The sequence below is a fragment of the Gossypium hirsutum genome, chromosome A08 (assembly GCF_007990345.1).
Source record: "Gossypium hirsutum isolate 1008001.06 chromosome A08, Gossypium_hirsutum_v2.1, whole genome shotgun sequence".
NCBI classification, from domain to species: domain Eukaryota; kingdom Viridiplantae; phylum Streptophyta; class Magnoliopsida; order Malvales; family Malvaceae; genus Gossypium; species Gossypium hirsutum.
In genome coordinates, this window is record NC_053431.1 from 12081887 (window position 1) to 12097395 (window position 15509).

At 33.8% G+C, this 15509-nt stretch overlaps 2 protein-coding genes across 2 annotated transcripts; one reads left to right on the plus strand and one right to left on the minus strand.

Annotated features, from left to right (window-relative positions):
- Positions 1-8035: 8035 nt before the first annotated feature.
- LOC107951779 (uncharacterized) lies at positions 8036-9712 on the plus strand. Its single transcript, XM_016886917.2, has one exon. The coding sequence runs from the start codon at positions 8685-8687 to the stop codon at positions 9606-9608; it is 924 nt and encodes a 307-aa protein (XP_016742406.1). The 5' UTR covers positions 8036-8684; the 3' UTR covers positions 9609-9712.
- Positions 9713-10717: 1005 nt separating this feature from the next.
- Positions 10718-11808, minus strand: LOC107951786 (photosystem I reaction center subunit II, chloroplastic). The gene has a single exon (XM_016886928.2). The coding sequence runs from the start codon at positions 11552-11554 to the stop codon at positions 10931-10933; it is 624 nt and encodes a 207-aa protein (XP_016742417.1). The 5' UTR covers positions 11555-11808; the 3' UTR covers positions 10718-10930.
- Positions 11809-15509: the final 3701 nt, after the last annotated feature.

A 15509-nucleotide genomic window follows, 5' to 3' on the forward strand; every position in this document is an offset into this window, starting at 1 on the left:
CAAGTCTTATTCGAGCTTGCAAAAGCTCTTTTGATAATCCGAGGTCGAAATAGGACCAATTTGTAAGATTTCTAAAGTTTTGAATTGATCTTGTGACGTTGGGGGTTCCTCAGTGACATAACTCACTATTGGGTGCTCGTCATGACCTTGAGCAACAATGTTGCCACCTAGATTTTGATCTGTTTCTTGTTGCGACATCAGTGGTTCGTCGTCGCGACGTGATTCACTATTTTCACAAGAATAAACTTGGAACAAGTTTGAATGACCTGAAACATGTTTAAACACCTTCCATACTACTAAATCAAACTCTTGCCAATGCATACAACAAATTGTGCAAAATTTGGCACTTTCAAGTACCATCAAAGGACTTTACTGATATAAGCCCTTTTATGATATATCACTTATAATATCACATATTTCATTCATTTTTGGACTCTACTGACTCATTCATATTCATTTCGACCCCCAAGGCTTGATTTCATCTGATTTAAATGCTCAACTGTATGATTACAACATTTAATCATGAATCATTCTAAAGGTACCAATTTATAACTCTTTCATTTCATTTTACCAAGTTTACATTTTGCAACCCTATTAACCTGATTCGGACTCGGACGAATACTTGAATCATCTAACCAACACACCAAACTGACACCGAAATGCATTCTGGCATACAAAACGCATACCTAGCTCATGAAGTGCAAACTAGTGAATAAGCGCATATCTAGCCCACAAAGTGCATACAAACACATAAGCGCATAATCTCGTACTCAATCCAATCCTATGGCATACCAACTATATTGGACTCAACCCAACTAATTAATAGGGTATCAAATTCAAATTCCGCTTACAATTTAAGACAAATATAAAATTTTCAATCATATATACTATAACAATTCAGTTCACTAACTTAACATATGTATTTCACATCATTCAATACACATTTTCACTCAATTCCATAACATAATTCATATTTCAAATGATTCATGTTATTTTTTATTTTATCCAATTTAGTCATCTATTTCGAGAATTCATATTCAAGCTTGATCCAATAACTTGTATCATTACTATATACTTACCTTAGTACTCTCGTATACATGTAACATAAGAATGTAATCATTTTATATGACTTTAAATTATAAATGCACAAACCAAAATTTTCAACTACTCGTTGACCAATTTTGTTTTTCCTTTCCTTATCGACGGCTTCATGTCAATGTTAGCTACGAATAGTAATAAATATGACATACGATCAGATTCTAGCCAATTCACAAACTATTATCAATTCATGTAAATTTTACAATTTATTCAATTTAGTTCATAAAACTGGGATAGGGACAACTTTCAATTAAAAGCCTCAAATTAAAGTCTGATTTTACAAAAAACTATTAGCGGCCCGCTATTTTTTATCTCTAGAAATAATTCACAATATTTTTGCATTTTATTCAATTTCGTCCATAATATATGAAACTAATAATTAAGCCTTACAATTTAGTCCTTTTCTTATACTAAACTTAATTTCTAATAATTTAACACCAAAATCATTAAATTCTCAACCATGGAAACTTTCTAAAACTTTAATAGTTTCACGGATTAGTACATGGGTTTGCTAGAACAAGCTCCCATGATTCAATTTCCATAAAAATCAAAGTAAAATAGCTAGGGACTTACTTGAAATTAAAGCCAAGAAACTTAAAAACCCTCGGCTGTGGCATTTTCTCTTATTCTTTCTTTAGAATTGGGTGGAGAGGATGCAATTCTATCTCTTCTCACCGAACACACATATATATACCAATCTTAAAATGTTTATTAACATAATTAACCTTACTTTAGTTTAATAAACTTTATTTTAATTAAGCTATTAACCATTTAATCATATTGTCCACATATATGAAATCTAGCATAGTATAGTTGCTATTTTGAACCTTTGTTTAATTGCAATTTAAGTCCCCAAGCCATTTACTAATTAAAAATCTATAGCGATTGGACTTTACAATTTAGTCATTGGGCCCTAACTAACCACAATTTCTACTAAACTGGCTGTCTAAAATTCAATTCATCTATACTTTAACTCCATAAATATTCTTATCAAATATTTATGGGTTCGGTTTATAGAAACAGGGTCTCAAAACCACCTTTTTCGACACTATTGGAAATTGGATCGTTATATCTATATCTCTATCTTTTGAGAATCAATTGATCTGATACCCAAGACAAGGTATCTCTTCAATTAAATTTGATAGACAATATAATAGTTTTTTAATCGATTTGATCAGTTTCGATTCATCAGACTATGGACATTTTAGATTACCTACTAAAATAAGTTGTTTTCTTGCATTCTGCTTTGACCACATAATGCAACTTAGTATTAGTTAAGCCTTAGATAACTAGTAAGCCAATATTTACTTATATTTTTATTTGCACTCAAAAACCATTGAGGAAAAATACAAATAATATTAATGGAATAATGAAATTTTATTAAACCAAACTGTTTGAAAAATTATAAGTACAAATGACGAATAAACTACACTTAGGGCACTAGATCCTAACAAAAATTCCAACCATTTGAAGACCTTTACCAAGTATACTTGGGTTCTACAAACTCTATATCCAACAAGTTACAAACTTGAGATACCCTTTGCATTCTGCAATATCTATTACAATCCAACGGGTCAAAGTTTGATTTCTCTATCGATGTCACAATCTCATTAAAGCCACCCATTATAAGCCATAGTAGACTTGACAAGCATGAAATATTCCTCATTGTCTCCCAAAGTAGTTTTTTATGGGTCGATAATAGATTACCTAGACAGTAGTAAAAGCTTATTCTTTATCATTCCATTTAATCTTAATTGTAATAGCTTATGGCATCACATTTGGTATATTGAATTAAGTTCACCATCATTCCACAACAACCAATCCCCTTGCAAAACCATATTCATCGACAATCCTCCATTTTAGCATACCAAGATTACTAACAATATTTCCACTTTAATCCTACTTATCCTTGTCTACATAAAGCCAATTGCAAAGGATTTATCTACCCTTAAAAGGTCCCTAATTGAGCTAAAAAAAACTCTAGCTCTCTGCACTCCTTACATTCCATAAAAGAATCTTCTTCACTAATAATAAAATTGTACACCAATACCCGAGGCTAACATACTTCCTCTGTGGTGACCACATCATCCTTACCATTTATGGCTGTTGAACTTTCAAGCTATAAAATGTTAAACCTATCATTCAAGTGTCCATTTAAACCTCGAACCATACCTTTGTCAGTACTCAGTAGCATATCTTTGTCTCTATCAAGAGCTAATGTAACAACCCACCTAACGAAGTCTCTGTATCTGTTTACTATTTATTGTTATGGTATTAAGGCGTAGCTCTGAAAAAGTAAAGTTTTAATTTTTTCTAAGTATAGTATTTTGTGTATGCGCCAATTTGCGAATCCTGTGTTTTGGCTAATTGCGTGTTTTGGCGAGATTTATAGGGTGGCAGATTCTTTTGTTGAGTATACGTCATCCTAGAAGTTTAAGTGAATTCATTAAGTTTGTAGTTAATAAATTTGTTTAATTATTTTAATAGGACAATTTAGTTAGCCAAGTGAGAACTGGTTAGAATGGAACTACGACACTGTGGTAGATAAGACTTAAATAATGATAAGTGCACATAATCATGAGATTCAAGGGTGTTAGTGGAACAATCTAATCCTTCCACTAAACCTTATCTTTGTGCTTAGGTATATAAGGATATCAGTGCCTTCAGTGATAAACTTTGTGTTTTCTTGGAATTCATCTTCTTCTTGCTTTTCTCCGCCTTCTCTGAAAAAGCTTAAGTTCAGAAACTAGTCTGACGTTGGGTTCACTGTATTCAGCCAAATCCTATGTTTTTTTAGCTCTTTGGTAAATACTGATGAACCCTAGGTTATTTTCATAATTATTTACGTATTTTTAACTCTGGATGCATAAGTATCAGATTAGTATGTAAGGAATGAAGCTTTTTGATTTTGGGTTAAGTGTTAATGTTTCTTGCATGCATTTTTTGGTTTCAATGGTGTAATGATATGATAAGTTTAGTTATTTATATTTTAGCTCAAGACAGTATAGAAGATCTGAGTGATAAAGGCAAAGGTCCTGCTATATAGACCTTGCTATATTTCTGTTGTGTTCCTTCATACTTCCATGTGTGTAGTATTCCTGTTTTATATTTCGTGTAAAGTAAGTACTTATGCTTTGTAAAAGTGAAGTGTGTGTATATGAAAAGTGGTTATTCAGAGTTGTCAGTCTGGGTTTGTAATGTCTTTATTAAAGAGTAAGAACTATTCTTCATGCTTAAGCTACTACCTTCTACTTCTGACAAGAATGATATGATCAAATCATGAAAATGATGTTAAGGAAAAATATTCATGGCGATGCCTTTAATGGAATGTACATTGAACTGGCAGATCGTGATGCATGAAAATGGTTATGTAGCCTCAAGTAGGGTAAACGTATGTTGCAAACCAGATTAACAAATCACGACAAATGATACAAGTAAAGGAATATGAATGGAGTATATTATATAAATCTAACTGAGGATATGGGTACGTGGCTGGCATGAAAGATGTTTATCTGTCTGGTCATATGGACGTAATACATACGCCAAAGAACTAGTAAACCGGCGTATAGACTGTCTATGTATAGCATTGGCCATCTGGCAAACTATGTGATTGTGTTTGACTCTTTGAGATGATCTGCTTGAAGTATTAGTGGTTTGATAAGACTTTTTCTAGAACTCACTAAGTTCCTTTGAACTTACTTAGTTACATTTCTTTCTCAAGCTTGCTGTTAAATAAAAGGAAAATTTTGTTAGACTACGCTAGAGAATGTCTGCTGCTGTAGACTTTTGTTATTTTATACTATGCATGACATATGGGGGTGATGTTTGATTGTATTTTGAGAAGAATTTGTACTCAAAACCTATGTTGATAAACTATGTTTTAATTAAGCTTCATTTGAGATATGAAATGGTTTTCCAGTGCTATATTTCATACGATGAAAATTATCTTATTAAAGCTTATACGCCCTATGGCTTATATACTATTTTATTAAATGTTTAATACAACACTCTATTTTTATAAAGTATACACCAAAAATGGTTTTAAAGATAGATGATTTCTCTGTTGTGACACGTCACACTCGAATCACTCTAAAGGATAGGGTTTGGCGTGTTACAACTAAAGCCTTCTTTTTGTTCGTGGACCAATCCATAGTACCAATATTATCCAAAATTCTTACACCATTACCTCCCCACTTTGATCAATATTATCCAAATGATGCAAGGGGTTAGAATTCGAGAAAGAAAAACTATTACCAACATGAACTCGAGGAGTTCCTTTAAAGATAACTCTTGTAGTCAAGCCCTCTGAATTATTTTTAAGCTAAAAAAATTTGTTGCTAAGTTTCCTCTCGAGCTAATGCCTTCAACCCTAGTCTTTACCAAGGACCTTTCTTGAGCTTGAGTATCGATAGTATCAAATAAAAATTTCACCTTACCTTTATTTTAAAACCCCTCTTTTCAACGTAGCAGACTCCCTTATTTCGTTAACACTAACAAGATCTTTTTGACCCACATTAGCCACACTTCTCCCTATACATCCTTTACCATTGATTCACTCTCCAAATTATCAAAGGCAATGAATCTTTTATTACTCCCATTTAATTGTTGAGCCTGAGTAACATGTTCTTTTTTGTTGCCTTCTCACATATTTCTTTTCTCAATAATCATCAAAAGGTTAAAAACAAAGGTGGTTGAACTTGGTTATTCTCTCGACCAACATCATTGACCTTTACTCTAACTTCCTCTCCTATATTCTCTTGGGTACAAGCAACTTGAATTCTAATAGGAAAGTTATCAACCTTATGACCATAAATACATATTTTAAAAAAATCTCATGTAACCCTTCATACTCAACTTTCTGCCAATGTGGTCCAATCATTAGACCCCCAATAAGAGGTTTGCTTATATCAACTTCAATAGAAGATCGAGCATACATACCTCTCGATGAATCCTCCATAGACTTATCAACTTTAACAATATGCCTCAATAAATTGCCCATTAAACTCAGTTTCTTTCAATTAAAGAACGCAATTAGTAATTCACGAAAACAAACCCACTCAACTATCAATTCTATAATTTCTTGGCTCAACTGGAACAAAGGTTTCCACCTTCTCACTTTTAAATAGCGCCCAACTACAATCCAAGGACCTTCAAATAAGATATAGAAGTAATCAGTGGGGTTGTTAACTCTTACCAGAAAAAGAAATCATGTCCAAGTTATACTAGTGATAAGTCTTCTACAAGTCTTCATAATTGTTTTAGTTTATTCAACAAAAATCATACCCCATTGCCTTATCCAACACTTCGCTATCAATGTTTTCCTCCAAGGATCACAAAGGGCTTTAGGCTTTTCCTTTGAGACCAACACTCTAAGCTAATTAGTATTTTCTTTACCCTAAAAGTTCCAATCCTCATTGGACTTTGTCGACTCTTGCAATACCTCTTCCCAATCAATTTGGTTAGATACTTTCTATAAGAATTGCATGTTTAAAATCGAGGTTCCCTACAAACTAGAATGTCTCACGATCATTCGTTTGTATCCCTTTATCTTCATACATTATCTCCTCATCACCATTCCTGGATCTCTTTATTGTAGGAGCTCATGAAGACCCTATCATACTGTTGAATCTTGGTGGTAAATGTTGATTTTGGCTCATTAAAATCTCACAGGGAATAGATAGTGGCTGCCTAAACCACTATATAAAAAAGACTTCATGCCACAAGTTTAAAGCATCCTAATCTCTTCCCTTCTCATATGATTATAAATTAGTATACTTCGAGAAATCCTTTTAATTGAAGATTTAATTAATTTGTATTTTTTATAATAAAGTTATTATTTAGTGTAGGCGATCGAGGACATAGGCAATTTGCTGAACCTCGTAAATTTAATGAATCCTCTCATTTATGTTTTTATTTGCATCTCTTAAATTTTCTATTGCAATTTAATATTTAATAATTATTTATCGAGTTGATTTAATAGTGATATTCCTAATTCGATTTTAGTATTTAATTGAAGTTATATTTGTGTAAAATATTACCCTATGTACCCAACAATAAAGCATTCTAATCTCTGATCGGAGAACGCTTCTCCATGGGAGACAAAATTGCAGAATCCAACTAGAGAGGTAAACGCCGGACATTCACTTCTATAATATCTTTGTCAGTTAATCTCAAACTTTATTCAATACGAAAATATCATATTTTAACCATTTTCTTAGCATTTGATGTATTTGGTATTGGCCGTAATAAATTCCACATTCTCCTCGACATGAAGTAATCATTGTCCTTAAAAGACCAAAAAAAAGCGTATTGGATCAATCAAATTCAAAACTCCCGTGAGTAATGGGGTGTGCATACGTAACTGGAAGCAGGCGGCTTTTAAAACAACTTGCTTCACACTCCTAGCTTTGTCTTGTCAGTCAGTCAAACCGCCATGGCAGCAAACAATAAAAAAAGAAGGCAACCTCAATTCAATGCTTGGAAACCCCATTTTCATATTTAATGCCTATGGTTAAGTGTTGAAGCAAAGCATTGACTAGCATCCCAATGATTTTTGTGGTATCACGCGAATCATCATCATCATATCTGTTGAAACATGAAAGCAACATGATGAGAAAAGGTCATCAACATGGTAAAAAAGAAACGAAGATTCTAATGAATACTGGGTTCCAGTTTAGTGTTTTGATATAATTACTTCACCATATAAATGCTTTTGCTAAAGCATGATGTTAATACACACATTGAATGCTCAACAACGTGATCAAGCCCTCCAAACATCTTCCTTTCTTTTCTGTCCTTTTGGTGTTATCCAAATCCAATTGTAGAATTATTTCTTCTCTTGAGACAAAGATTGGGTGTCCAATGGATGATGTAGATTTCTCAAAACAAAGTTTGGCGTTTTTGGATTGTTTTCCCTTACAGTAATGGCATGTTGCAATGTTAGTTTAAGGAAAGGGTCCATTCCATTAATAACTATTTCTTTTTTGCCTTTAATTATGGGCACAACACAGCAATGGAGAAAAGGAAGTAGATAAAAAAACAAAATTCAGATAAAAAATATTAAAAAAGAATGAGTGTACATGAATGAGAGAAATTCCTTTTTTAGCTTTTCTTTCTTTTGTGTAACGTTTATATTAAAAACCCAGCCTTTTTGCCAGTTTTCATGAAGTTTTCCTTGTATTTTTTTTTTGGCCCTCCACCTCTCCCATGTGACTCATCCTCTCTCTTCCTATGTGTTTTGTTTTGTTTTGTTTTTAAATCAAAATAATATTTTTGGCCATTCCTGAGATGGAACTAAAGCGGACATTGATAGTGAAGCATATCTAAGTCTGCTCTATCTATATATCTCTCTTTCTCTTCTGTACAACCTTAAAAGTTGTCCAAAAACCAGACACCCAGATTGAGAAACTGAGTTTTGAAGCTTTTTGGGAAGTGGGTTCTTGAGTTCATCATCAATTATCTGAGGTAGGACTGTTGTGCTATCAATTTGTTCTTTCTTTTCTTTTTTTTGGGTTAGCAAAAGGGTACCAAAATCTTTGCTTTAGCTAGAGAGGATTAGTAAAAAGAAAGGAGAAAATTTGCCTTTTATGGTTACTATAATGAGGGACTTCCCTTCTTGTTTCGGTGAAAACGGTGTTCAAGTTGCTGATTCATCGTCGTCGTCGTCGTCAAGTGCAGCTAAAGCTGCTCAGAACATGGTTACTTGTGTTTATCAGTGTAGATTACAGGGTCGTTCATGCTTGATTACAGTTACATGGACCAAGAATCTGATGGGTCAAGGCCTTAGTGTTGTAATAGATGATTTAGCCAATAATTGTTTATGTAAAGTTGATATAAAGCCCTGGTTGTTCTCTAAGAGGAAAGGATCAAAGAATTTAGAGGTTGACTCTGGTAAAATTGATATATGTTGGGACTTGTCTAATGCTAGATTTGGTGTTGGGCCAGAGCCAGTTGAAGGGTATTACTTGGCTGTTGCATTTGAACAAGAAATGGTGTTACTTCTTGGGGATTTGAAAAAGGAAGCTATCAAGAAGATTGACACCAGTGCTCAGCTCAATTCCAATGCTGTTCTTATTGCAAAGAGAGAGCACATTGTTGGGAAGAAGTTTTATGGTGCCAAGGCTCAGTTTTGCGACAAGGGACGGATGCATGATGTTGTAATTGAATGTGACACGGTCGATCTTATGGATCCATGCCTTGTTATACGCATCGACAGTAAGACGGTCATGCAGGTGAAGCGGCTCAAGTGGAAGTTCCGCGGCAATCATACCATTTTAGTGGATGGACTACCAGTGGAAGTGTTCTGGGATGTGCACAACTGGCTATTTGGCAATGCTTTGGGCAATGCGGTTTTCATGTTTCAAACTTGCCTCTCTGCTGAGAAATTGTGGGCAAACCAGTCGGGTATCGATCCATCTGTATTGACATGGTCTTACTCTCAAAAGTTTAGAGATCATCAAGCACAGGGACTTGGTTTTTCATTGATATTGTATGCTTGGAAACATGAATAGAAATGTAATTTTTTCCTTGTGAGATTTCAAATGTACTTTCTGCTATGAAATTCAGAGATATGTGATTAACATATATTACATGCAAACCTAGCAGTTGTTATTCATTTGCTTCTTCTGGCTGATTTGGAGCACTAACCTGTTTTTTTAAAGTTCTTTGGAGAGCTGTTATGGAGACTAATGATTGCAGGAAACTGTGAAGGCAAAATACGGAAGCATTGCTGTAAGCTCCCCCCATTTGTTCTCTGTTAGCATGAAAACTTGATCTCTGTAATTGCAGGCTGATGAATCCTCGAAATGAAGGACATGGGGATGAATGCAGATTGAACATTTTCATGCACTAAAATGATGGGAGGCATGTAACAGGTGTGGTACATTTTCTCCTTTGCATTTTAGTTAGTTTTTGTTATAAGGTAGGAAAGGTGGAAAGAGAACTTGTAGAGCTTATGCCAAGCCCTAATATAGCTAAGCTAATTGAACTTAATTTTCAAAAGCTTTAGTTTCATAATAGTTTGCTGGATGCTTAATGACATGATTGCAGACTTTGTGAAGGCTCATGATATCTGCTAACGGCGAAGGAAATGAGAATCTATGTTACTCGAATTCTTCATTTTTTTCTAAATTATTCATTACCGGCTCTTATGTGCTACACTTGAATATGAGTGTGAGGGTATGATCTTCGAAATTCCAAAAACATAGAAGAAAAATAAACGAACTTGTTTAGAAAACACATCTAACATTCACCCCGAAACCCAATAACATAGATGAAAATAAGTGGAGAGATGACATTTATTGGAGGTGGATGTCAACATCTCAATGGGAAGAAGTTTGAATATGGCTAAGACTGACTGACTTTTCTCATTGATTAAAATTGCACATCTTTCAAGGATTGTAGGTCTGCACATGATTCACTTGGAAGCCCATGCTGAGATTAGGCTTCTATATACTTCAATTATAAGGGTCATTCATGAAGCTCAAGCTTGTCTACTGTTAGGAATTTAGCTGTATAGCAGATGCAAAACTTGCCATTGTGTTCAAGCAAATGCCGACAGAAGTGAAAATTGTTAAATTATTTTATCGCTCATTAAGGATGCAATGTAGAAATTTCGAAGTTCTACCAGAAACTCCTTTTGCTTATCATAGACATCAAGCACTTACATCTTCAAACATAATTCATAAGCCTATGAAGATGGACGAAATACAGGAAACCAATGGGCAATGAAAAGGGAAGTACATGTGCCACATATAACAATTAACAGAGACTTTTATGTAGTCAGATAATCATGGTTGTTACATCATCATCCCTAATTAAGCATTCTCTCATCTTACAAGTCATAAACTTGTTTCCCAGTGAACTTAACTTCAATGGGACTGACATTCTTCCCAATTGATCTGAAGTTCTGGCCAACTCCTTGGCGACCTGGGTTCACTTTCTCAGGATAAACTCCATCTTTGGGGTGGAGGTATTGGACCTCACCATTAGGGAAAACCCTGTAAAACTGGTACTTGATCTTGTACTTAGACCTCAGTCTGGTACCCAAAGCCAAGCATTGTTCTTTCCTGGCCAGCTTGAGCAAGTTAGATCCTTGTCTCATGATGGCTGCACCACCAGTTGGCATCTCAAAGATTTGTTCTTTGGGTGAATCCCATGTGATGACATAGAATTCTTCAACTTGGGCTTTTCTCAGCAGTCCACCAGTGCTTCCTCCAAAGATGGGTGATGGGGTGTTTGGGTCCAATTCTGGAGGGGTGAAACCCACCGGAGCTTCCTTTGTGGCAGCGGTAGCAGCAGCTTCATCTGCAGCTGCAGCCCTGATGCTAGTTCTCTGATCCATGGAGAAGTTGATGGACTTGGGGGTAGCTAATGAAAATGGTGAAGATGGGTTCCATGGAGCCAGGGACTTTGAAGTGGTGATAGTGGGAGTGAAAAGACCTGCTTGAGTTGCCATGGGGATGCTGATTCTGGGTGTTATCGAGGTGCAGTTGCGGTATTGATGTTTATGGGGAGAGCTTGGATGATGAAAGAAAAGAGGATGAGATGTAGATGGGGGTGGTAACGTTTTGGATTTAGATCTTCGGATAAGATGATGATATTAATTGGACCAATAGGAAACTGGATTTTGATGCTTCCCTCTTACCCATGCCTACTTCCTTTTTCTTATCATTATATTTCTTATTTGATGCTAAATTTAAATTTTAAATAAAAGTGGATTGGATTGGTTTTTTTTTTTAAACATAATGTAGTGAGATTGTCAATAAGAGTGAGTAAAATTTGATTCGATTCCAAAAATTCGATAAAAATTTTAAATTTTGAATTAAATAATTTAAGTTATTTGAGTTAATCAAGTTATTCGGATCAACTCGAATAAAAAATTAAGTTTTTTGGTTTAACTCGAATATAAATTACACAAGTTGAGTTATCTAAAAATCCAAATAAGAAGATAAAACTACGTTGTTTTGATAAATGTTTACTTTTTCTAAAGTTAAAAAGTCAAAACCATTAAGTTAAAAGGTAAAACTACATCGTTTTGATAAATGTTTACTCATTAAGTTAAAAGATAAAATCATTCTATTATTTATGAAGTTAAATAATATTGTACTTTGTTTATTAATTAAATAATCGGTCCATGTAAATGCAATATTAAATATAAATAATAGGATTCGTTAACTCGATTCAACTTGACTCGAAATTTTTTGACTTGATTCGATTTTATTCGAAAAATATTCAAATTGAGTTCTGCTTCTAAAATCAAATTGACTCAACTTGATCGAATACTCACCCTTAGTTGTCAGCGGAACTAAGATTTATGGGTGAGAGGCCGATTGAATATTAGCTTGATTGACATAGATATTGTTGCCAATCTAGGAGGATGTGGGTTTAAATGCGTTCAAGTGCATTATTCTTCTATTTATAGATTGGGAAAGTGTTAATTCTAGACATTGTGTCAAAAAAACATATAAATTCATTAAAATTATTCAAAAAAAAATATTGGAGAGAGAATTGGATTATCGGTTATACATTTTTTTTGGGATTATTTTTAGGGGAAAGTATTCAAAGCTCTAAGGTTTGACAAAAAAAATCCAATTATATGGTTTGAAAAATACACACTTATCTATTCTATTTATTATTGATATTTTCAACCTTTATATTCAAAAAATTCCAATAATCTATTAAAACATAATGTAATTTATTTATTTTATCTTCAATTCTTACATTCAAAATTTTTTTAATTAGAAACAATAAAAATCTAATAAGCTAAAACATAATTAATATTTGTCAGTTTATTTTTTCTTTGGAGTTACATATATAATCATAATTTTAATTACAAAAAATAAATTCTAATAACTATAACTAAAATTGTTTGGGATTGACTCGATTAAGTAACCAACAAGTAAAAATAGCAGAAGATATTGAAAAATTGAAAACAAAAATTTAACGTGGAAAAACTTCTCCAAAGATGATAAAAAATCACGAGTAAAGATAATTTTACTATAATGGCAAAAGAACAAAGAGTACAAAAGATGAAGATAAAACTAACCCCAAAACCCGAAAATAAAGAACCTTCAAAACATAAACACAAAATTCTCCAAAAGTATTATGAGTTATGATCTCTAATGGTGTATTTTTTAAGGCTGTAAAAGCACCCATTTACAGGCTAAATTTGTAGGTCAAATAAATTATGCTAAGAAATGTTAAATATATTATACTTATAAATACTAAATCTTTTAGAAAGAAAATATATTTTGTTTAACTTGACGTGTAAGCAATCTCTTATTTGACTGAAATATGAGGCATATTCAACAAATCTCCACCTTGACTTGTATTCCCACAACGCCATTTTTGTCAAAGTCCTTCATAGTCTTATCTTGAACTATGCAGGGAATTAACTAAGTCGAATTTGTGCTTAGAAGCTATAAGACTTCCAGCCTTCGACTTGTGCACTGTCAAATCAAAACTAACCCAAGTTTAATTTTCATGAACACAGTGCCCTAACTTTTCAAAACCTGCATCCAAAAAGGAGCCTCTTTTCAACAAAACGATCATACATTTTCCCCTCCTATGACCAAGTTGCCTCCGTTCCAATCAAGTTGACTTTGACTCTATAACAGACGAGGGATGTCTGATTTCATCGGTCACTATAGAACCTTCTAGAATATAAAGGCTGCCGGTCCTTTTACCTTTTGAGAAAACTATAGCCCCACGAAACACCTTAATGTTGCTTGACTCGATATTGATTCTGCAACCTTTCAAGTCTAAAATACTCAAAGAGATGAGATTATTTTGTAAATCAGGTACATGCCTAACATCTGAGAGTGTCCTAATCGTCTCATCGCGCATCCTAATTTTAATAGTACCAATACTAATTACCTTATTGGATGAATCGTTTCCCATGCGCACAACTCCACCTTCAATCGAACTGTATGTGGAGAACCATTCTCTATTGGGACAAATGTGGAAAGAACATCCCGAATCTAGGATCCACACAGATGTAAGCTCAGAGTTTTCGCTCGTTGACACTAATAAGAAATCATCACTGCTTTCGTAGGCCAAATTAACACCATCTACATTTTTCTTGTTACTCTTAGTAGCTCTTTTATGTCGCAGTTTATAACAATCTGCTTTGACGTGACCTAACTTCTTACAATAGCGACACCTTTTGTCTCGCTTCTTTGATGCTACCAAAACGGAAGCTTGATTATCCGTCCTGCTATCCGAACCAAACTCATTGTCAAGTTTGTCTTTACTCAAAAAATGACCCTTTACATCCTCAAAAGAGAGTTTGCCTCTGTCATAAATCAGGGTCTTCTTGAAAGACTTGTATGAAGGGGGTAAAGAACATAATAATAGCATAACCTGATCTTCATCGTCAATCTAAACCTCAACGTTATTTAAATCACCTAAAAGGGTAATGAATTAACTGGTGTGATCTCTAGGAAGCTACAATTCGTTCGTGCTAAACGTAAATAAATGTTGTTTCAACACTAAACGATTAGCCAAAGGCTTAGTGGTGTAAAGAGTTTCTAACATTTTCCACAATGCGAATAGGGTCTTCTTCATCAACACCTCCTGCAATACCCTATTAGCGAGGCACAACTGGATTGTAGACAGGGCTTTTTCATCAAGCTCTTCCCATTCTAACTGATTTAGATTCTAGGACTTTTTCTCGATAACGACCTTTTTTAGGTCATTTTGAACTAGAATTGCCATCATCCGAACTTGCCACAAATTGAAATTTGTGACACCATCGAATTTCTCAATGTCAAACATTGTTGTTGCCATATCTGAACGGGCTGATTTGCGGAAATTGAACTAGCTCTGGTACTACTTGTTGGGGATCGACCCGGTTAAGCAATGAACAAGTAAAAATAGCTGAAGAAATTGACAAATTGAACACACAAATTTAACATAGAAAAACCCCTCCAAAGAGGATAAAAAACCACGAGCAAATATAATTTTACTATAATGGCAAAAGAATAAATAGTACAAAAGATGAAAATAAAACTAAACCCCAAAACCTGAAAACAAAGAACCCTCAAAACATAAACACAAAATTCTCCAAAAGTGTTATGAGTTATAATCTCTAATGAGTGCATTTTCTAAGGTTGTAAAAGAGCCTATTTATAGGTCAAGTAAACTATGCTAATAAATGCTAAATACATTATACTAAATCTTCTAGAAAGAAAATATATTTTGTTTAACTTGACTTGTAAATAATTTCTTATTTGACTAAAATATGAGGCATTCTCAACAAGAATTAATCAATCATTAGAGAAATATAAACTAGTATAAATATAGACTAAAAACTCTCACATGTTTCATATAAGGTAAGACTCAAATAAAGGATCTTAAAATTTCTTATAAGCTCATAAAAAAACATCAATGAAAATTATGTTTCGTTTTTG

Bases quoted from the DNA above. Each gene is read 5' to 3' on its own strand.
- LOC107951779 (XM_016886917.2), top strand. From the start codon at position 8,685: ATGGTTACTATAATGAGGGACTTCCCTTCTTGTTTCGGTGAAAACGGT.
- LOC107951786 (XM_016886928.2), bottom strand. From the start codon at position 11,554: ATGGCAACTCAAGCAGGTCTTTTCACTCCCACTATCACCACTTCAAAG.